This window comes from Rhea americana, unplaced genomic scaffold (assembly GCF_003343005.1).
Source record: "Rhea americana isolate MKP2758 unplaced genomic scaffold, rheAme1 scaffold_59, whole genome shotgun sequence".
In the NCBI taxonomy this organism is placed as follows: domain Eukaryota; kingdom Metazoa; phylum Chordata; class Aves; order Rheiformes; family Rheidae; genus Rhea; species Rhea americana.
The window spans coordinates 3055564-3078613 of record NW_028186745.1 but is presented as its reverse complement, the minus strand read 5'-3'; the positions used below and the strand labels follow the sequence as shown (position 1 = coordinate 3078613).

Here is a 23050-nt window from a genome sequence, read left to right as displayed (position 1 = left end):
ATGCCTAACATTTCAGTAGCAAGAAACATACAACTGGTTTTGTTACAATCTGCACCAATTGTGTATTTAAGAATAAGATTTTATCATTGCTCACTGATATATGCCAGGAATTTGTATAGCCCCTGATAAAAGATCAAAGCAAGTAAAATATAGTGTTTTTAATAGAATCAACACTATCTAAATAAATTGTAAAAGGATAGAAAAAGAGGATTCCTACTCTGAAAAGTTTACAAACATCTTTCTTAGTCATTCATGTAGTATCTGGGTAGAAAAAATTGAAGGACATCACCAATAAAGTAGAAGCCACACCAGAAAATGATAAAGAGAATAATAAAAATCTCTGCAGCTGACGGATAAAATTAARTATATGATTTGCTGCATTTTATAATCCCACCTTTTCAGAGAAGGTAGGTATCAAAAAGGTCAAGAATGAAAGTAATACTCTCAATGAATACGTTTTGCCTCCTTTTTGTTGATTTAACACAATTAAATGTAGTGTGTTACTAAAAGGAGGAGTGATTTCTTTTTAACTTGATTTGTATTATGCTCAGCAACATACGATCTGTAAAAGAAGATCAAAAATATTCGGGAATATCATTTTTTCCCTTATCTTGTAAAATGCAATGTACAGTCTCTTGAGATATATCACATTTATTTCTCTCTCTGTCTTGCCTCTTCCATTCCCTTACTAAAATAAAAATTCTAAGGCTTTGCAAACAATTCCAAAGTAGTTAGTTTTCTCAAAACCACAGAATGAAATTCAATGAATGTGCTTCAAAATGCCACTCCCTCCACTCCTAGAACTACAAGAATGCAATTCGAATTTAACAGGATTTTCTTATAGAAAGTTTTTTTAAAATAATGTTGTTTGTTTGTTTTGTCATTATTTTTAAATGACAGAGTTGCTTGCACTAAACCATATCCAGTTAAGAAYGAGAACTTTAAAAATTAAGAATTATTATATTGTAAAACTTCTAATTTCTAACCTGAATCATTCTCCATAGATACTGTAGCTTTTCCTCACCAAAATACAAACATAAATGAAATGCTTTGATTGAAATAATTAAATACAACCAAAGATTAAAAAGGACAATGTGGTATTTCAGAAACTACTTGTAACAGGGAGTTTTCCTGCCAGGATTGTATTAGAGGGGGCAGAACTGTGATTCCGTCACAATTTGTTCTGCACTAAGTTTCTCAYTAAAGCAGCTAAAAGTAGCTTTGCATTTTAAGGTGGACACATGGCTTTATAAAAAGGTCTGAGGAAAAAAGAGTTCAAATAGTTCAAGCACCCCATCTCCTTCCTAATGTAACCCACAYGGGGGAAACTGAAAGGTGTTCGGGATAAAAAAGAAAAAATACAGGGATGGACTGAAATAAAGTCAGAACATCTGCAAGGAGCAGAACCAGTAGTAAATATTAAAACAAAAACGTTGTCATTTTCTGTTGAGTATTGTGAAAAAGTGCTTTTTTTCACCTTATTTTAAACAATCCATTACCAGTCTTTTGATGTTCAGGGAATTAAAAAATGAGTCTTGCTGTTTACTCTTTTTCTTTCTGAGATWACATTGAAAAAAGTATCTATTTATATAATTTTGTGCTTGAAATCCCTAATTAATTACAGTAAAAGGGTGTAGCTATACAATAGCTGTAGAAAAATAGGAAGTTAAAATTTAATTGATTATTAATCATGATACTCTAGATGCATTGTTTACCAATCATTCAAAAAAGGCTAGAGAAACACACACATACACACACACACACACATATGTTTTTTTATATGTATGTGTGTGCGTATACACACACACACATACGTATATATTGCTAAATAGCATCTCTGAACATCAATCCTACAGCAAGGCCTGTGAAAGATCATATAGCCCATGCACTTCAGGAACAGGGATGCTGGCACATGAATTCTGGAAAACATATCTTTTCTATGAATCCCACACGGAAAAAAACAACTTTCTAGTAAGAAAGACTATATACTTTGCATTCTTTACTAAGAGKTCTCCAAAGGCCGTTCTGTTATTTTAATTAAGATCTGTGATTTTAAGATTGTCTAATGAAAGCATTTCAAAGGAATTAGGTAATGAGTGCCCAAGGAAATTAAGTCAGGTGCAGAACTTCTTTATGTTCTACTGACAATTCTAGTTTATAAATAAATCATTTTAATGATTGCAGACAATGCATTTAAATATGAAATAGTGGTCATTAAACAAAATAGAAGAACTGTTACCATGACAAGAATTCCTGGAAAATAATTTCATTAAAAGTATTAACTAATATAAAAATTTAATCAAAATGACTGGAGTTTAAACATGCAAGACTTTCTTTAATCTCAGCCTATTCACTTAGCTAAAAAGTTTAAAGGAAAGATACTTATTAGACATMATTTCTAGAGGGCAAGTAATTTTTAACCTCTTCAAGACTAGTGAAAACCTCTTATCACCTAAAACAGTCTACAGTTTAGCAGGGAGGAGGGAGAGACTTACTAATACTAAGTTCTTATAAATTCACCTAGATAAAAAAATAGAGGATTTCTATTTTACAAATCCTTTCTCCTCCACTGAATTTCAGCGTGCAGCAGTAGGGACCTCTATATAACTACATCTGAGAGCTGACGAACCATCACTAACAGYCTTGCAAGCTTTTCCTATTTAAGAATTGCACTGTTCTTCCCATTCCTTACCCCCCACTCACATTCGACCCATCTTTCCTGTCTTCTCTTAACCTTAACCATAAGGCCTGTGAGACAATTGTACCTTTTTTTTCCCAACTCAGAATAAGAAAAGTTATACTTCTTTCCTATCCATGGACACATGCCTTATTACTATTACAATTACCATGAATTAAAAAATAAAYCTAATACTTTTCCTACAAAGACTTCTCTCCATAAATTAATAAATAAACACATAAATAAATTTTACTATTAGTAAAACATTGTTTGGGAATTATTATGCGGTAAGGGCCACRTATGAAAAAGTAGAAAGATTTATAACCACAGTTTAAAATGTTATCAGTGCTGATCACCATGCACAGTAGGAGTTTAAAATATACTCGTAAGGTAACTCAAAGGAAAACAGTCCCGTTCAGATGGTCAAACATATGTCAAAAGGTTGGACATTTACACTGAAAACTAGTCCCACGTCATGCCACCTTCCAAACTGTCTGTTTGAATAWATGATTCTGTGACACACAGTAAGACACCTCTGGTAACTCACATTAACCCCCAAAGGCATCATTTCTCCCTAAAAACAGAGAAATGCTTAATTTTACCTTCTGTTCATTATTTCTTTTTTCTTTCTTTTCTTTTCTTTTTTTTTAACCTTCCTTGATTCTTCCTTGCCTGTGTTACTGCAGAACCTTTTTTTCTCAGGATATTAAAAACAGCTTCCACCCTAATTAGAAATAAGTGCTGATCTTTTTTTTTTCCCAAAGAATCAGTGTCAAATTGTTCAGTTAAAAGATCAAAAAGAGACCCTTTGAACATGAAAATATGATTTTTCACTTCACAACTAATAATAACAGAACACGATTTTTCTGCCATTTCTTTTTCAAATAAAAAAAMCAAATTAAACTAAAACTGGGGGCTAGGGAGTGACAAAGAAGGCAGATAGGTGAGACAGCAAGAAATCAGGAAGTTTTTCAGTGTCCCAAAAGAGTAACACAATTTTCTTTGGTCTGGATATCTGGGGGCTTACTTGTGCTAATGAATGATGGGTAACTGCTGTTACACATTACTGGAAAGCTGCTTGGCTTGCAGGTTTATGTCAGGTATCTGCTTCAGAATATTTATCGAGTTGATGCATTACCCCCAAGGAAGGTTCTGGCTCCATCATACAGATATTTTTCTGTGGGTAACTGCTCTGCCAGAACGGCTGGGGCTAATCAGACTGAACGTTGGTATCTATATCTGAAATGGCACACACTGTTTCAAGCCAGTTGAGAGAAACGAGCCCCTGCAGGGAGAATCCAGCTCAGCTATTTCAGATGTCCAGTTCAGAACCAGATAAACTAAACCACCAATGCACCTATTTCTTTCTCTGGATACAGAGATGACTGAAACGAGAAATATATAAACACAGCTGTAAAAATCTCAAATGTGATCTATATTTTCTTTACATATACATGTAGGCTATAATTATTTAAATGATTTTGATTGTTCTATTTTGTTATTTTGGTAGAGGTAGGGTTTGGGGATTTTTTTCTTTTTTTAAGATGTGCTCTATATGTCTTCTTTTCAAGCAACTTCCATGTTTCTGTTTTCAGCAAGTAAGGCCAGAACTGTGAGATACTGAACAACTACAATCCTCAATTCTCTCACTTTCCAGAATCTTTCCAGTTTCGATTTTAGTACCTAACTTCTACTTCCTTTTTTTAAAAGGAAATCCACTCAAGTAGTATAAAGGACCAAAAGCATTTATTACTAACTTATGATCTACTTTTAAGATTTGACATCAATAAAAGTCTTACTATCAACAGATATTAACAAATTAACAAATTATTAGGTTTGGGATAATTATATCCTACTCTTGCCTAGTGATTTAAGCACACAAAAATGACTAGTAATCATTAATATCTTTGTTGTTCAGTGAATCAAGTTCAACTAACATACTGTCATTGCAAGTGATCTTCCTGTCGTTATTTTGTATTTCTACTAAGAGGTTTTACTCTAATCCTGCAAAAAAAATGGATAAGTATTTTATTTTCTTCAGCTGTACTTATATACAGGTGGTGGAGGAGCCAACGAGGACAGCTATGCTGCTGGACCTTGTCCTAACCAACAAAGAAATACTGCTTGSAGATGTGAAGGTTGGTGGCAGCCTTGGCTGYAGTGACCACGAGATGGTGGAGTTCAGAATCCTGCGTGGAGGAAGCAGGGCAGTAAGCAGGACCACAGCCCTGGACTTCAGGAGAGCAAGCTTTGGCCTCTTTCAGGGTCCTACTTGGAGGAATCCCATGGGTTAAGGCCCTGGAAGGAAGAGGAGTCCAAGAGAGCTGGCTAGTATTCAAGCATCACTTCCTCCAAGCTCAAGAGCAGTGCATCCCTATGAGTAAGAAGTGCAGCAAAAGGGGCAGGAGACCTGCATGGGTGAGCAAGGAGCTCCTGGCAAAACTCCAGCAGAAGAACAAAGTATCAGAATGTGGAAGAGGGGACAGACTACTTGGGAGGAATATAAGAACGCTGTCAGAGTATGCACGGATGCGATGAGGAAGGCTTATGCCCATTTGGAAGTAAATCTGGCAAGGGATGTCAAGGACAACAGGAAGGGCTTCTTCAAATACATCGGTAACAGAAGGAAGACTAGGGAAAATGTGGGCCTGCTAGTGAATGGGGCGGGGGTCCTGGTGACAAAAGCTACAGAGTCAGCAGAGTTACAGAATGCCTTCTTTGCTTCAGTCTTTACTGCTAAGGGCAGCCCTCAGGAATTTCAGAGCCCGGAGAAAAGGGAGAAAGTCTGGAGAAAGGAAGACTTTCCTTTGGTCGAGTAAGATTGTGTTAGATATCAGCTAGGCAAACTTGACACCCACAAATCCATGGACCCTGATGGGATGGAYCTATGAACACTGAGGGAGCTGGTGGACATCATTGCTAGGCCACTCTCCGTCATCTTTGAAAGGTTGTGGAGAACTGGAGAGGTGCCTGAGGACTGGAAGAAAGCCAATGTCACTCCAGTCTTCAAAAAGGGCAAKAAAGAGTACCCAGGAAACTACAGGCCAGTCAGCCTCACCTTCATCCCTGAAAAGGTGATGGAACAGTTCATCCTGGAATGTCATCTCTAAGCATGTGAAAGAGAAGGTGATCAGGAGTAGTGAGCATGGATTCACCAAGGGGAAATCATGCTTAACCCACCTGATGGCCTTCTGTGATGGAATGACTGGCTGGGTAGATGAGGGKAGAGCAGTGGACRTTGTGTACCTTGACTTCAACAAGGCGTTCAACACTAGTCTACCATAATATCCTCCTAGAGAAGCTCAGAAAGTGTGGGTTAGACGAGTGGACTGTGAGATGGATTGAGAACTGGCTGAAAGGGAGAGCTCAGAGGGTTGCGACTAGTGGCGCAGAGTCTAGATGGAGGCCAGCAGCTAGTGGTCAGTACTGGGTCCAATCTGTTCAACTTACTCATCAATGACCTGGATGAAGGGACAGAGTGCCTCCTCAGCACGTTTGCTGATGACACAAAACTGGGAGGAGTGGCTGATACACCTGAGGGCTGTGTTGCCATTCAGAGAGACCTGGACAGGCTGGAGAGCTGGGCAGAGAGGAACCTCCTGAGGTTCAACAAGGGCAAGGGAAGAGTCCTGCACCTAGGGAGGAATAACCCCATGCAYCAGTACAAGCTGGAGGCTGACCTGCTAGAAATCAGCTCTGCAGAGAAGGACCTGGCGTGCTGGTGGATGACAAGTTGATCATGAGACAGCAATGTGCCCTTGTGGCCAAGAAGGCCAATGGTCTCCTGGGCTGCATTAGGAAGAGTGTTGCCAGCAGGTGGAGGGAGGTGATCCTGCCCCTCTACTCAGCCCTGGGGAGGCCTCATCTCAAGTACTGTGCCCAGTTCTGGGCTCCCCAGGACAAGAGAGACATGGAGCTACTGGAGAGAGTCCAGCGGAGGGCTACAAAGATGATCAGAGGGCTGGAGCACTTGGCCTAGGAGGAACGGCTGCGAGAGCTGGGCCTCTTGAGCCTGCGGAAGAGAAGMCTGAGGGGGGATCTTATCAATGTGTAYAARTACCTGAAGGGAGGGTGTCAAGAGGATGGGGCTGGACTCTTTTCAGTGGTGCTGAGYRACAGAACAAGAGGCAATGGGCACAAACAGAAACACAGGAAGTTCCGCCTGAATATAAGGAAGAACTTTACTGTGAGAATGACAGAGCACTGGACCAGGTTGCCCAGTGAGGTTGTAGAGTCTCCTTCTCTGGAGATAGTCAAAACCCACCTGGATGCAATCCTGTGCAACATGCTTTAGGTGACCCTGCTTGAGCAGGAGAGTTGGACTARATGATCTCCAGAGGTCCTTCAAACCTCAACCATTTCCAGTCTGTGACTGTCTGTGTGAGCAGCACATCACTGCAGCAACTGGGTCTATCTGCATACTAGTGCCAGATATTACCAAGAAAACTTGTTCTTAAGCAGATACAAGAAAACTTGTTCTTAAGCTGCAATATCTGAACTACATGAACCCTAGTGTAACTTTCATGTTTAACAACTCAGCCGGAACATTTGACAGGTTCAGAAGTGTAAAAAAACATTGGGAGCAGGCTGAAACTCACATTTGGCTGCACAATATCTTTCATATAAGCAGGAAGGGCWTTAATGTTACAGGTGCCATGGTGACATGTTAAATTGATACTTCAGCTCAGTAAGAGCAATCAACCACAAAAGCACAGATTATGCTTTTGAGAATTGATTTGTTACCTTGCCTATTGTATCATCTAGCAACAGAGATAGATGATAGGCTTGAGTAATGTGAAATGACTGATGTTTGCTACAAAAAAAGTTTTTTTTTTTTTTTTTAATTAAGTCCTCCTTTAGAACTTGATTGTGTGAAGTGTTGAATTCTCTGGTTCAATTCAGAAAAAYGCTTTAATGGTTTACTTATAGCTTATAATGGAATTACTTTCATATTTCAAGTTCAATGAGTACTTATCTGTTTTCTTGGCTTTCACGGCAGTGYGTACTAACCTGCAAAATTAATATTCTATTTACATTGTAAAATTGTTGTCTGCAGATCTGAATGTCAGAGAGTTTATTCTTGCAATAGYGAATGAGGGATTGCTTTACATCAAATAAAACAAAAACATAACCCCCCTCACACACACTGACTACATTTCAGCAAAAGAAAGAAAAAACACTCTAGTGTTTCTTCAGTATATTTGTCATCATTAACATAGGAAGCTAGCTATTCTCTGATGTAACTATCTGATGAAAAGAATTGTTACAGAACATTTTCCTTTATATTAAATTTGCATTTTCCTCTCTATTTCTGATGCTCYTTTTCCTCATCTTTGCATTTTTAATAGCTGACAGCTTGAAAAATATCATTTATAAACACGGACAACATCAGAGGAGTTGGAGAGTGTATGAATGCATGTGAACGTATTGTGAGAGACAGCTTCACAACTGTTCTGTCTTAAAATACCTGGCAGTGGCTACAAAACACATTTTAGATGATCTGAAGAGTCTAGAAATACAGCCACATACCAGCAACAGCTCGAAACTACACTACTGACCCAGTCATACTAATCAAATACTAAAAATAAGACATCTAGGAAGAAAGGTTAGCTGTTTGGCTAAATTAGTCTTCTGATCTACTAGAGTAAGACAAGTTACCAACTCTCCTAAATGCAACTAATAACCTTTTTATAATTCACCTAACTTTTATAAAGTAATACATCTAAATCTGTATCAACATCAAACACGCAAAAATTTCTGATCAGACAGTTAGTCATACTTGCCTTATTTACTCCAGTTTGTAATTTGGCACACTTATTTTCCTTTACTTTTTTATCTCAACAGTTTTAAGTTCAAATCTTAATCACAGACAAGTGCAGAAATGTACGTGTACTTTAAAAACAACTGTATCATACTTCAGAGATTACAATCACATGTGAAATAAACACTGAAAAAGCATGGAAAGTATGTAACATGTAGTGTCCAAGTGAGCTGCAGTGAGAAAAACATGGAAAAATAGTTCTAGTACAACTAGCCATCTGTCTCCTTTCTTACAGTTAGCTCAAGACTTCTTGGAGGTGTAAGCAGAATTTTTCTCCTTATCTTCTGGATGRCAAAATTCAATTTACTAGAAACCAAAGGAGAAGAAATACACTCAAAGGGCGACRGGCCAAGGGGAATGCCAGGCAGCTGAGAACAGACCAGCAATGCTCCAAAAAGGTGAGGAAGAATGTGGGCTGACTGTGAGAAGATCAGGCAAATTCAAGGCACAGTGTTCCTCTCTTCAATACTCTAAATGTCACTTCCCTGGACACTCAACGTCTCATTCCTTCTCTCCCTCCCAGCAACCACAAGAACTCATTGCTTATCTATCTTATACCTATTGACAACATATACTTGATGATTGAACAAATCACTAAGAAAGAAACAGAGGGTTAGGGAATGGAGATTAGCATTCTAGATCTCTTAGTTCACTGAAACCAAACAGGCCTTTATGTCTCTTATGGTGTTATGGTCTTACGGTGCTTTAGCTTTTAAACAGCTCTACTTAACACAAARTTTAAATATTTACTAGGAGCCTTACTGTGTTAGATACCTGTTTCCAGCTGACTTTCAACTGTGCACCTGCTTTCTTTTGTTTTCTCTAAAAATGCCAGCATATAGTAATTTCAATTACTTCACAAGTGTTATAAAACAATATGTCCATATGAATCAAATAAGAACCCTTGATGAGAATGCCTCTAAGTGCAAAACATTAATACAAGATTCTACTGAGAAAAGAGATAAAGGAATTACAAGAGTTTGTGCTACTACAATAGAAGCTAAGATACCAAAAACTTGGTAGTTGACACAGCCCAAAACTTAAAAAAGATAGTGTTTTCTTTTTAAACAGCCCCTTCAGGAAAAAGGATAGTAACGACACTAATGACTGCTCAGTCTCTAGATGGAATTGTCCATCTGTCAGCAAAACCTTGAATCTACATTATTATTAAGCAGTGTTTATAGAAGTTATCCGAGTGCCCTTGGTATACATTTTCAGACAGTGAATTTTTCACTTAAAATTCTGGGATCATTTTCTTTTCCCATATGAAAGACCTGTGTTCCAAGATCAGCTTCATTAGGAAGCTCTGCTGGGACTCARTATTTTTATTTCCTTACTGAGGAAAACTTACTTCTGTAAGAACAGCCCCAACTGCTCACACATAAACAGAGCAAATATACAATTGATCCCTCTAGTTTTAATTTGCATATCATGTTTACAACTGGAGTAGTGTTTTATACATTGCATCACTATTAAAAAACAAGCTGTTTTTATATTTCTTATAATTTCTGGATAAAAACAAAATCACTCTTAGCTTTTCCTGTTACTACTGCTAATACTGTATATTAATAAAGAGTAAAAAAGAATATAGTCCCTTGAAATTTGTGTAAATATCCTAGCAGATCCTCAGTATTATTTACAATCAATCAGTTTTTTGAAATTGTATCAGGATTGCTCCAGCCCTTGGAACAAAACAGAACTGAGGCGGGGGGTGGGCACAGAGGGTGCAAAGGTGGCATAATGCTTCCCTTCTTTTAAAGTCTGCTTCAYTGACAAGGTATACAGCACAGAACGATGGCTTTTGTAAAAAGCATTCACAAATAATCAAAGAATAATTTAGGTTGGAAGGGCCCTCAAATGGGGCAAAATTCAGWGTCAGATCAGTCACACAAGGCCCTGTCCAGCTGGGTGTTGATTATCTCCAAGACTGTAGACTCCACAACYTTTTCTGGACTGTTTGTTCCAGGTTTTGCTATGCTCAGTATCAACATTTTTTCTTCTAGTATCTATTCAGAATTCCCCTTGCTGCAGCTTGGGTCTGTTGCCTCTCATCCTTTAGCTGTGTACCTTTTGGAAGGGTATGGCTCTACCTTCTGCACCTCCTCCCATCAGGCAGCTGCTGACAGCAGTAAAGGTCTCCCCTGAGCCCTCCCCTCTCCAGGTGAGCGAGCCCGGGTCTCTCAGCCTCTCCTTGTATATCAAGTGCTCCAGCCCCCGACCACCTTGGTGATCTTGCCTAGAACTCAGTCCACTATATCAATCTCCTATGCAAATAGGACCCCAAGACTGGACACAGCACTGGAGATGTAGTCTCACAGGGGCTGATTAGAGGGGAACATCACTTTCCTCAGCCTGCTCGCTACATCCCTATTAATGCAAGYCAGAGCACGGTGAGCCTTTCTTGCTGCCAGGGCACACTCAGAACTCCTGAAGGTTTAGACACTTTCCGCATAAAAGGATTTCCCCACATTCCACCTGATGGGCAGACAGCAAGTGAGTTTAAACAGTCTTTTCATATCTGTGGTATGTTTGTAAAGGGGTCCAACACACTAGCTCTCTGAGTTGCATGTACTCTYGGAATGCAGGCGACATGCACAATAATAGATTGATTTGAAAAAAAGAATAGGTCTGGTAAGGTCCAGTTACGATGTACTACGTCATTCATACTCACAAGATAGGTCAAATTTAGGAAATGTAGAAAAATATAATTGCCGTTGAAAAATGCAATCATAGTGAAAAGTGTATACTTCTCATATTCAACATAAAAGGTAATTCAAAATGAGTTTCTACATTCTGCTTTCTCTGCTGAACCTAACAGGATGCCAGTTGCACCAGCCATGATAATTAATCTTTTGCTGGAAGCTTATTTGACAGGAAATGGAAAAAAAAAAAAACAATTTATTTCACAATAGGCCAATAAAAGCAATCAGAGGAAAGTTATCTTTAGGCACAGTTGTAGTATTATTTTTTTTTTTTTTTTGTTCCAGACTGATGATTTACAGCCTGACTGGAAGACAATTGAAAAGTGAGGAAAGTATCACCTTACTTCAGTAAGTTTAGAACCAGACCCTTGGAGGCAAATTTTTTACACACATCTTAGTGATAAATATTATAGAGTAATAAATAAGTGGCTGTTAATCAAACTCCAAAAGACAGTGTTTAGACAGCTTTTTTATTGTTTCAGAAAATAAATACACCCTCTAACACACCACAATGAGCTAGGCAAGATATTTTAAAATATCATCTGTCTTTATGGGCTACAAAAGAGCAAAAAATGAGTCTCCTGACATRTATTCTGTATCCCTTGAGGTCCAATTTTCAGATTCATAGAAGGGYTTTTTTTTCTTTTTTTCCCTTTTAAAGACTCTGATTTTCAGTCCCTCTAGAGCACCCTGMTGCATTTTCTACCATTTAAGAATAAGCTTAAAGGCTGGCAGACATTTTTCATTTTCCTCTATTCCATAAAAAAGCTAAAATCTTTCAGGTTACAAACTGTGTAGTTCTTAGTATTTTTTTTTAACTGCTTTTATTATATTTAGAACTCTATTTGGTTATTATTATATTAGTATTTTATTCACTTCAAATAAAGAAACCAGCCTCCCAGCAATTCCCATAAATCAGAATTCTTAATTTAAATGTCTTAATAGTATGAGACAATCTAAAATAAGAATTTTGGTAGATACTCCATTTTAAAAAGAGTAACAATAACATCTGAAATATGCATAAAATGATGACAGAAGTGTCCTGACTGAAAATACTTTATGGTGAAATTCATCCTTGTAAGGGTGGTTTTCCACATCACTTAAGTCATGGATAAAGGCATCCATAGGGTTCTGCTAGCAGAGGAAGTGCACAAGAACGCCGGTGACCCCTCCCACATGCTGTAGAATCAGTACCAGTTCCTGCTCTACCTCAGGAACATGTCTGTCTCGAACCCACAGCAACCCAGGGAATGGYTGCGGATGTGTGCAATGGATATAAAAGATCCCACAGAATGCATGGCTTCTGAGACACTCCCCAAACCAGTGTTACAGCATGGAGGGAAGAATGGGGCAACATCCTCCTTAAGTCTGATTTTGAAAGGATAAATTTCAGCTACAAACTTACTTGCACCATATTGAATCCTGGAATCCTTAGTGAATTCTTCCCTTTAAACACATCAGAATATTAAATAGGAAAATATTCAGCTCCAAATGCATGATACTCTTCAAGTGTACATTATCTTAAGATGTGCTACATTGGTCTTTTCATTCATATATTGTTATTATGAACCTTATTCATTCCTTTGTAGAACTCTAATTAAAGTACACTATCCAAAAGACTGAGAACTTCACCCTATTTATACCTTATACTTTTGATATGAAGTATCTGTGGCTATAACTACAAGTTTTGACTCAACATGTGGTTACTTAGAGTATACCGATTCATATCCCACAATACAAAACAACAAATTCTAATTTGGCAAATATGGTGCTCCAGTAAAACCAGAATGTAATCTTGGAAATTTTGTTATTAACATAACAGATAAATATATCCTACATGTAATCCAGAATCATTCTTTTTATATCAAAGTAAAAGAAGAAAATGAAATGAATTAATTTTCCTCTGAATTTTCACAGGAAATCTAAATATGGAGCAGCAAATCTGAAGACAAATTTTGTTGGCTGAAAACTACAATAATTCAGAAATGTTATCATTGTGCCTTAGTTGCCTTGCAGTTGTATTCAGTCTTAATTACCTCACGAAATCATGAGGTTAGAATTGCAAGTATGTGCATTTGTGCCTAGAATTTGTACCAAGTTTTCTTTCCATGTATATGTTTTCTGGTTGGTCTACTTACCATATCCTGTAGTATAAACACACAAAGAGTGTGCACTGCAAAACTAAATGCTGGATAAAATTCATGACTCCCAAGAAATTCCACTAATGGGGGAAGCATACGAAAAAGCAATTCTAATTCCCCAAAGACACAATCACAGTACTTCCAAATTGCAAGATTAGTATTTTTCAGGTTAAAATACAATCATCTGCCTAGAGCAACTAACTTCATGAAAAAAAAAATGCACAGAAGTCTACATTGGAAAACAGTTTGGACAGAAAACTTCCTATTCTGCCAACTAATCAAAATATTAATTGTAAGGCTGCATATTAAAATGCATGCATAGTTGTACAGTTGTGTGCTAAAGTACATAGTATGTAACCACAGGATAGGATAGTCAAAAGTTCTTAAACAAGAGGAGCATCAATTAAGTCCACTCTTTCATTTAATGTCTACTAATTGCATAGCTTATAAATCAATGCTTTTCTTTAACAGTTATTTCACTATCATTAGCTGCCCCAGATCCTCAGCTATTGAAAAATCAATTCAATAATTAATAGTGAAAACTGTCTCTTCATTCCCATTTTGCTTACTTCTGACGGAAGATTAAGCCTACTTTTTGAATAGTGACAAATTAATTGAGGAGAAATAAATTATCAGAATCTTTTTGGATGACTATTTTAGGAAGACATGAATCATTACCTAAAAGTATCTTTTTCCCTTTTTTGCTTAAAAGCCTCAGTAACTAGCTTATCTGTAAGTCTCTGTTCTACATACTTACTAATTTCTTCAGACAAATTCCCTCCACTGTCCCTAGTAGTGCAGAGTCACATCAAATCTTAAAATGAGTAAAGGTAGTGACATAAAACCGTGGTTAAAAATCATTAGTAATAATGCTTATTGTTATAAAAATGATTCATAAGTAAAATCTATTTTCTTCAAGTACAGCTGATAGCCATGCCTTCAATTATGTATTTTGCAGCAAGTTTGCACAGACACTATGCCTCAGCAAAGGCAGAAAGGACAGAATTTAAGGAGATCATAGTATTTTTCTTTTAATAGAACAGTTAATTTTCTTCAAGCTTTGCATAGCCTTCATTGCTCACTGCCGAAATCTAACTATTCTCACTGCATATTTTCCTTAAAATACAATGATGCCAAAGCAGAGTTTCTGAGCGGAGGTTTGCTAGTACCCTAAGTAAGGAGATTGTCATCTTTTTTACAATACAATAAAATGTAGTTTATCATCCTGTCCCTATGCCCATAATTTTCTCTTTCATGAAGAACCCCTTCCTGATCTTTAAATATAAAACATGTTGATTGCTTTGAAATCAGGACAGAGAAATGAAGACAGTGTAAACTTCCTTCTGTCATGTCCCTCTACTATTCATATTTTGGCTTAGTCTAATATTCTCRTTATTTCCCCTCAGCTTTACTTGTAGATGAAAGTTATGTAAGGAAAATTACATATAACTCTCTTTTGTTAGCCTACCTTACATCAGTTCCTTTGAGGATCAAATGCTGCAAAATACCTGTCTTCACAGCAGATGAGTACAGTACAGTAAAGTTCCTCTAATGAAAACACAAATAACACTAAGGCTAATATTAAATTTCTATACTACACACTTTTTGGGGTCTTTTAGTTTAATTATACAGAATACAGCCATATGCATACAATCATAGATGGCCAAAAATATGTAACACATTTGCATGAGAGAAATACACTTACATTCCACTCACATTTGACAGAAAGATTAACTATAGACTGACTGAAAAGAATGGCCATTATGCTATTCTTTTAGTATGCTTTCACTACGCAGTATGTGCACTGCTTAGCAGAATTTAAATTGTATTATTTCTTTCATTAAAGAGCTGACGCTAAACCAAGATTTTTTAAAATAGTTATCTTTCCTGTTTTGTTTTGTCCCACAGTTAACCTTCACACATGCTACTTTACTGTCCTAGCGTTCACACAAGAGTTCCAGTTCTCCGTGATCACTCCTAAACAAAGTTCAAGTGGGGGCTAATGACGTCTTAAACTTTTATGGAGGAAAAATATGGCAGAGTTAGTGACTGTGATCTTGTGACACAATCAGAATGAAATGAACCTAACCAAAATGCCCTGAGAGAGTTAGCTTCAATAACATTATGTGCTGCTCTGAAAAAAGGACAATTTAAGGTCACTTGTTTTTACCCAGATGACTTGGAAAATGTCCTGTTACATGCATTGCTACGATATAGGATTTCTTTGCCTTTGGAGTGTTTGCTTCAACACTTCTATTTGCTATAAAAAATGTAGCTCTCTCTTTGGAAAGAAATACGAAATGGAAACCAAAAATAAAGGTAATATTAAAATAAACAATAGCAGCTTGATAGTAGGCCAGTATTCAGTAGTGAATAACGATCTGCATTTGATCTGCAGTTTTCCAAGTCTGGATGAGCAACTTGAGATGCTTTATGATAAAGCAGTTTCAATGAGTGCATATCTTTATAACAACATTTTTTATAAGGGAGGTAGTCAACAGTGTTAAGATGATACTTTACAAAAACCGGTGCACAGGAAAAAAATGTATACTATGATGGAACTGTTATTAAAGTTTCCTGCAGAGATGCAAAAATCTATCAGCAGAGACTACAACAAAAGACTCAATGGCTTTTAAACCACGACCRCAAGAGTGGTATGACTATAATGTTTTACAGAATTTACAGATTTGGGGAGGTAAGTACTAATTTTGGTTTTCCAATTTGAACCATCTCTGGCCTGATTTTTCAGAATAGCCAAGATCCAACTAGGTGCCACAGCCATAGGTTCAACTTTGCCATCTCGCATTGTGTTGCAGATATTCTGTGTATTAGAAAGCAGGTAATTTTTGGACAAACTTAAAATTAGTTGTCAGCTTTGAAAATCCTGGCCAACTGTTTGCTAACCTCATCTAATAATCTAGTCATAGATTTAGGAGCACAATCAAATTTTCATGACATTCATTTTCATGCATTAAGTAGTGCCTTCTTTTGATGATCACTATAGGATTGAGAGCCAGTTATCAGAACTGCCRTCTATATTTAGGTGTTCTGATTCTTCTGTTGCATCAGAGAACATTTTAAATGTCACATTCTGTTGCACAGCCAGTTAAGGAGGTAAACACAACAAGAAAGTGTTTTCCTGCTGGTTTAGCTCAGCATGGGATTAAGAACAGAGATAGGGCTACTCAGTCAGGAACAAAAGTGAGAGGAGGACTGCAATAGTACTGATTTAGACTGGCCAAAATATTTTAGCTTTGAGTTAAGACGAAATAAAGATATAAAACTGTTCATTTTAAAACRTATAATATTAATTGAAACATTAATTGAAATTGTGGTTCTCAAGAGTAATAAATTTCATTTACAAGTAAAAGAGATAATGGGAAGAGAGCTAAGTTTTATTCCTGACAGCCACTGTGATCCCCAATCAAGATGAAACATACCTTTTACTAATCTAGAAGGTAAAGAAAATYGATAAAAAAAAGAAAAGAAATATAAGAAAAAGAGTAGAATAAGTTCTATTTTGCATATTTTAATGAGATCTTCCTATAAAACTATTCAATACAGATACTACATGAAATTTGTCCATTGTCTCTCTTTTTCTTTAAGCAAAGTGAAAGAATGTCAGCATCTTCCTTACAATAAATCACGCTTTATACTGGGAAGGTGGAGGCAGGATCTTTTATAATAGAGAGTCTTAAATTCAGTTTAGAACTGAAATGAATGGAAAGTTAATACTGAAAAGTTTTGCACAGGCAAGTCATATCTTTTACACTGAGCAATGTTAAATCTAGAAAGCAGGTAATTACTTTCAAGCTGTATAATAACAAACTGCTTTTATTGCTACCGAGTTGCTGAAGTTAAAGTTTATATTTTTTTGTGCTTGCACATATATTTCCATATTTTTGTGTGTTTTCAATGACAAGCAACACTGATGCAGTTTTGCTGACAAAACACCTGGATTAATGAGCTGTTCTTTTTTTAAAGAGGACTGAGAAGCTTTTCATAACCAAACAGCATCAGGATACAGGCCTCTCAGAAAGTTATTACAGAAACAACGTAAGAACGATACAAAACAGCGCATCTTCTCTCTTTGCAACCTGGAGCTTCCTATCCAATTCCTTCTTTCTCCTGAGCTTTCAATTTCATTGACTTGCCTACTGTTGTGAAACAGGCAGCATAAGCAATAGAAAGATAAAAAGATCTAGCTTGGTATCAGAGAAATTATGAAATACTCTTTCTTTCCTATTAATTATCTTAACTTTAATCTAGTAATTCTATTTATGTGATTAAATAGCTTAAGTAACCACTATGTGTTGTAACCTATCATCTCTCCTGCATCCTTGTTGAAATGATTTAATTCAGAATAAAGATTATAAGGCTACATAAAGTCAAAAAATCAGTGTTTCTCATACCTTTTGTTTGATGATCATGTCGTTGATATCATCAAGATCACCCACTGTCACTCTCTGAGATTTTATCTCTCGATCCAGTCGAGAAAGCCAGTCAGTGAGCTCTGCCCATGCCTTATTGAAGTCAGCCAAGGCTGGAACCTCCAAAAGCACAGAAGATGGCATTTCTGGTTTGATGGTGGTGGTTTCCTTGGTTACCCTGGTTTGTGTATCCACAGCAACAGTTTGACCAGAAGTTACTGAAATAAAAAAATGCTAAAATTACTGAATAAACGGACTACGATAAATTATTTATTTCCATAATAGAATTTAGTAGTAGAAAGGACAACATAGAAATAAGCTCCGTGGTTTGATGCTATATCTACTTGAAATATAGAAATTAAAAGTAGAAAAACATATGAATTCATTTTTCCACAGTATTCCTATCGTAGTACATACTTATTCATCGCTCAGTATATTCAGATTCCATCTTCAAAGAYCACTGAGCCCTAGCTAGTAACACCAGCAAAGATATCTCAGTACAAGAAGAACCTTTTACTCATGGTCACTGAAGTTTTGCTACATGTTAGTCATCTTCTGAAACCTAGTAGTGCAATTGGATGTGCGTTAAGGCTTGGAGGCAGATTCAAATAACAAGGCTCTAATATCTATTGTATCACAGTACACCCGTGTGCCTAGAGAAACATTTCTTCAAGCCTTCAGTCGCTCTGTACCTCTGAATTGGCCTCACTGACAATAATATGCTCACTTACCACCAATTATTTCCTGTAGGCCCTGTAGTTGATACGGGAGCTAGCAAAATAAAAAATTCACCCTTGGCAGATTCTTGCTTGTTCTTCAGAATTTAATAATATTATGTTCTTTATCTCCTTTCAGAGGGATAATTTACCTGAGTAAATATTTTCTTGCTTGAACAAGATCAGGGTCAGACCTAACTATATAGGCTAACAGAGCTAGCAACAGTTGATGAGTATAGCGATTTCTGTGGCAGTTCATCTGTTTTACATGAAAGACAACAGAAAAACAGCCTGTATGGGAACTGAATGAGTTGCTTCACAGGTGGCAATATACAGACACCAAGAATAAACAAAGAGGATTTAGGGAACAAAGGGACCAGTTTTAGGGCAGCAGTTGTACTGATAAAAAGAATGGCTCACCAGATTGTTCTTATCAAAAGACAAGTGAACACAAAAAGCCTTCACTGGGAAACTACCAAAGCSTAATTACTCATGGCAATTCAACCCATAAATCTACTACCTTTCTGGCAATTAATTAATGTACAAGTACCAAAATTAAAGCTTACAGATAATCCTCTGTGAGTTACTACCAAATCCAAAGCTTTAATTATTAAAAAAAAAAATAAACTTTGATCTGYAAGAAGTGGATCTCCTCACAAAGGCATAGTTTCCTTCCCTACCTCCAAAGAAAAAATAAAATTTATCCACAGAAGTAACATTCCGTGGAACAGTCATAACAGAAAACTAAGAGCAACAAATTCTAGGAGCTTAGCTTACAGGCAATTCGTGAATTTTTTCTTTCTCTTCACACAAAATGATACAGCTTCTCCTTTTTGCTTTTTCTTGATCTACTAGTTAGGTTTAAAGAAATCAGTTCACTATTCATTGCCCAACACCAAAATACAGGGTATCTTCCCCTGACATCTATAATGTTGAGATTTGCCACAGATAGCTACCATTGCAGAAGAGCCACATAATGAGAGATCATTTAAAATTTCAAGACTAATTTTTACTTCTTGATTTTGTCATTTACAAATAAATGGTCATAAACAGTTGGGCTTTTATTTTCCTTCAGTTAATCATATAAAGGCAATTAATGGCTCAAGTTGCTAACGTTACAGCAGTTTAGAAAAGCAAAAAGAGCCAGAAACCTTATTCCAGGGCTACAGATTTGAAAATTCCATTTGCAAAACATATTTTTGAAGATGTACCATGCACACTATGGCATAAGAGGCTACAATGAATGCAACGTGGTGATTTTTTGCACATTCCTTAAAATCAGCTTAAAAAGAAAAACATTAAAACCAGAAAAACAAAACAACACATGAAGTTGCTTAACTGTAAAATCATTAGAAGAATGCTAACTCACTAGAAGAGAAAAGAGAGWGTATAAATGCCTACTTTTTAGGGTAGCTGCAGAATCCTTATTTGAGTCAACTACCCAAACCAGACAACAGAAAAAAACAAGAGCTGAAATTAAGCTGTGGGAATTGCCACCTATCTGAACAGACTATCAATTTTCTAATACTGGACTGGAAAATATAATTGCTGAAAACTAAATATAAATTTTAAAAAAGGACAAAGCCAATTTTTTCCAGGCTATTTACACAGTACAGAAAAATCTATGTGAAGTACTCTTTCTGTGGGTTAGACTGTCTTGAACAGTAGCAGCATTACCCTATACAGTAATTTATTTATTTATTTATTGCTTTCTAGTACTTCAGAAAGAGATTCTGACAGTTTTCTGCATTTGCATTCACGTCATTCAGCAAAGTAGGTCTGAAGTCTTAATATCAAGTATCAGGTGAAGGTTCAAGAGTTTGATGATAAAACCACTTAAAACATTAACTGTTTTTGCCAAGAAATCTAGCAACCATTCACTGACAAGAAAAGATTTGAGTTATTTCATTGCGGAATCAGTGACCCTCTTCAACACTGCAAAAAAGGGAAAAGCTGTGCACAAACATCTAAATGACTGTCACTGTGAAAGCACTATAACTTGCTGTCAGCATTAAAAATACTGACTGATTCAAACAATGTACCCAATCAACTAATATATACATTATTTATCTAGCTTGACTAAAAGTGACTGTTGTAACTGTTGATTTTTAATTACATACAATACAATTAAACCTATCTATCCACCAAGCCATATAATTATCTTATTTCTAAAGTGCAATCCTTACACATTTCATTTCTGTGCTTTAAAATCGCCTATCTGTGGAAAAACTATGAAATAAAATAATTCTTCAGAAAGGCTGTCCTAACAAAGCAAGTTTTTGATCAAAAATCATATAAACAGATGAGAAAATGGATTGATYTTTTTCTGACTATGAAAGAGGTTTTGTAAGGTTTTTCTGGTAACATTACACTGTTTGCTATGACAGAGTATTTTATATGATCGAAGACTGGCTCTTTTTAATGTCAAAAAGCAAAACATATAACCTAAAGCATCCCTTTTCTTCCCCCCTTTGTTTCATTTTTAAAAAGTTTTACACATATGTGTGAATAACTAGTAACCTATACTCATCAGGTGTTCTTTCATCCCTGTTGCAATTACTCCAGGTATTTTCTGCCCTGCTCTAGTTCTCCTTACTTCTCCATGCAAATAAAGCAGAGATCTGTCACTCACAGAAAAGGACTCTTACTCTAAGGAAGTTGCTAATAATTCCTTTACTTCTTACATGCTACTTTCCCCATAGCTTTTAGCACAGGGCTACAGAGAGACCACATGGTGATTAGAAGGCGAACCTGCTCTTCACTAACAGCCTGAATTTATGTCTTGTAGCAGGGSACTTGGCTCACTACTTCAACCCAGCAAGTTCTAATCAAAGACTGCAGGTAGCTACAGGACCTCTCCCACTCAGACTTCACTCCATGTTTTGGAGAAGATGGGAAAGAGGTGTCTACAGAGCACCCTGAAGTTTCCTCCTCGGCTGGCAAGAGAGTTGTGTAGCCCTATTAGCTGCCAAGCTTGCACACTTTGGCAGTAGTAGCCAAAGTCTCCTTTCCCTCTCCTCCAAGTAGCAGCATTGCATTGCTCTTTGTTGGACTTTGAGCAGCTGGAGGAGGAGYGAGTTTGGCAACTACTGCATCAAGTGAGGAGAAAAGCGGAGAAAGAGTAGCTACTGCAGAGAGGCAGACCACACAGGGCTTCAAAATGTGGACCTTGCCCACATGGGTGCCAACCTAGGGTCATTTTTAAATACCCTTTTAAGGGGTCCATTTTAACATACAAAGCAAAGCCAAATCAAGGAGAAAAGGTGATGAAGAAGAGAATAATGTRTTAAGATCTGCAGAAAAATGAGAAAACAATATAGTGTTATTTTAAGGCAAAAGGAACTTATAAGGGAGTTATTCATCATATTCCGTATAAATGAGAACTATTCTGTTAGTGGATTCACTTGTAGCTTCATTGGAACCACTTGGGTCCACTTGTTGTGGTCAGTGCACGCTGAAGCTAGAAAAGAATGTCAACCTTAAAAAACACGTGCTGTTATTAGTTACTCTGTTTGACTCAGTACCTATAGCTTTCAACRCTCTGAAATAATTCYTAACARTATTACAGCAAAAACAGAAAACATCAGTCATCTCTTTCTCTTCCTTCATTGCTCTACTCAGAAGGTAAAATGAATTCAAAAAGGGTCAAAGAATAAACATAAATATCCTCACAGCTGCACTCAGTGTTCTCCTGCTATGTAATACGCTGCCTGCAGCTCACTGGCAATGCCTTGGTTACAGTTGTTTAATATTTACAATCACGAGGCTATTGTATTTTTCATCTTTGTTCAGCAAGGACAGAAAATGAGAGAGAAGTCTTTGTGCACATCTCTCTCTGCGACGAACTTAATTGCCTGAAGGAGGAAAAAACATGCAACCAACACCAACTAAAAATCAATAACAAAAAAACCCCTTAGTTTTCTACACATTTTAAGATACTTTGTTTGCTTTCAGAAGTTTTAACGTTGTTTGTTAAAGGACAACTCATCTGTGTTGTATATTTTTCTGCCTACTTCTCTCTGACCTGGATATTAAAAATCTGTCTGCCACCCAATATACCAAGGACATAAATTCACAAAAATGGCTATATTCTTTCACCACTGCACAGGATTTCTACTCCACATGTCAGTCACAATTTCCTGCAACAATTCCAAAATGTCATCTCATTTCAGCCTCCCCTCACATGAGCTCCATAATGCTGTAGGTCACAGCGATTCAGAGCAAGTCTCGTTATTTGTAATGAGGTATTCACACCATGGCCAAGATGCACAACAGCTGAAAAACARCATTGAGGAGTTTCAGTTCCGAAAGTTTACCAAGGAAGCTGACTGAAAAACGTATGCACAAGTGTTGACTTCCAGAGAACAGATGCTTAGGTCCACTTTCATCTGGCCTAAAGTTCATCTAAAGGCTTTTTATTTCCTATGTGACTTCAGGGATTCTTAGACAACAGGAAGATAACTCAGGTTTAGTTTGGCACTCAAATAGGTTAAACAGGTATTGTCTTAATTCAGAGCAAAGTCATGTTCTCATCAGTCAAAAAAAGGAAAGGAAAGGAAAGGA

General features: G+C 36.8%; 1 protein-coding gene across 9 annotated transcripts in view; it reads right to left on the bottom strand.

The window, feature by feature from the left end:
* DMD (dystrophin) overlaps window positions 1–23050 on the bottom strand; it is a 1137868-nt gene that overhangs the window by 350402 nt on the left and 764416 nt on the right. For all 9 annotated transcript variants that reach the window (XM_085319436.1, XM_085319439.1, XM_085319437.1 and 6 more), the window contains one exon: window positions 17754–17989. In XM_085319436.1, coding sequence (XP_085175562.1) covers window positions 17754–17989 — 236 coding nt within the window. The remainder of the gene's footprint in view (window positions 1–17753; window positions 17990–23050) is intronic.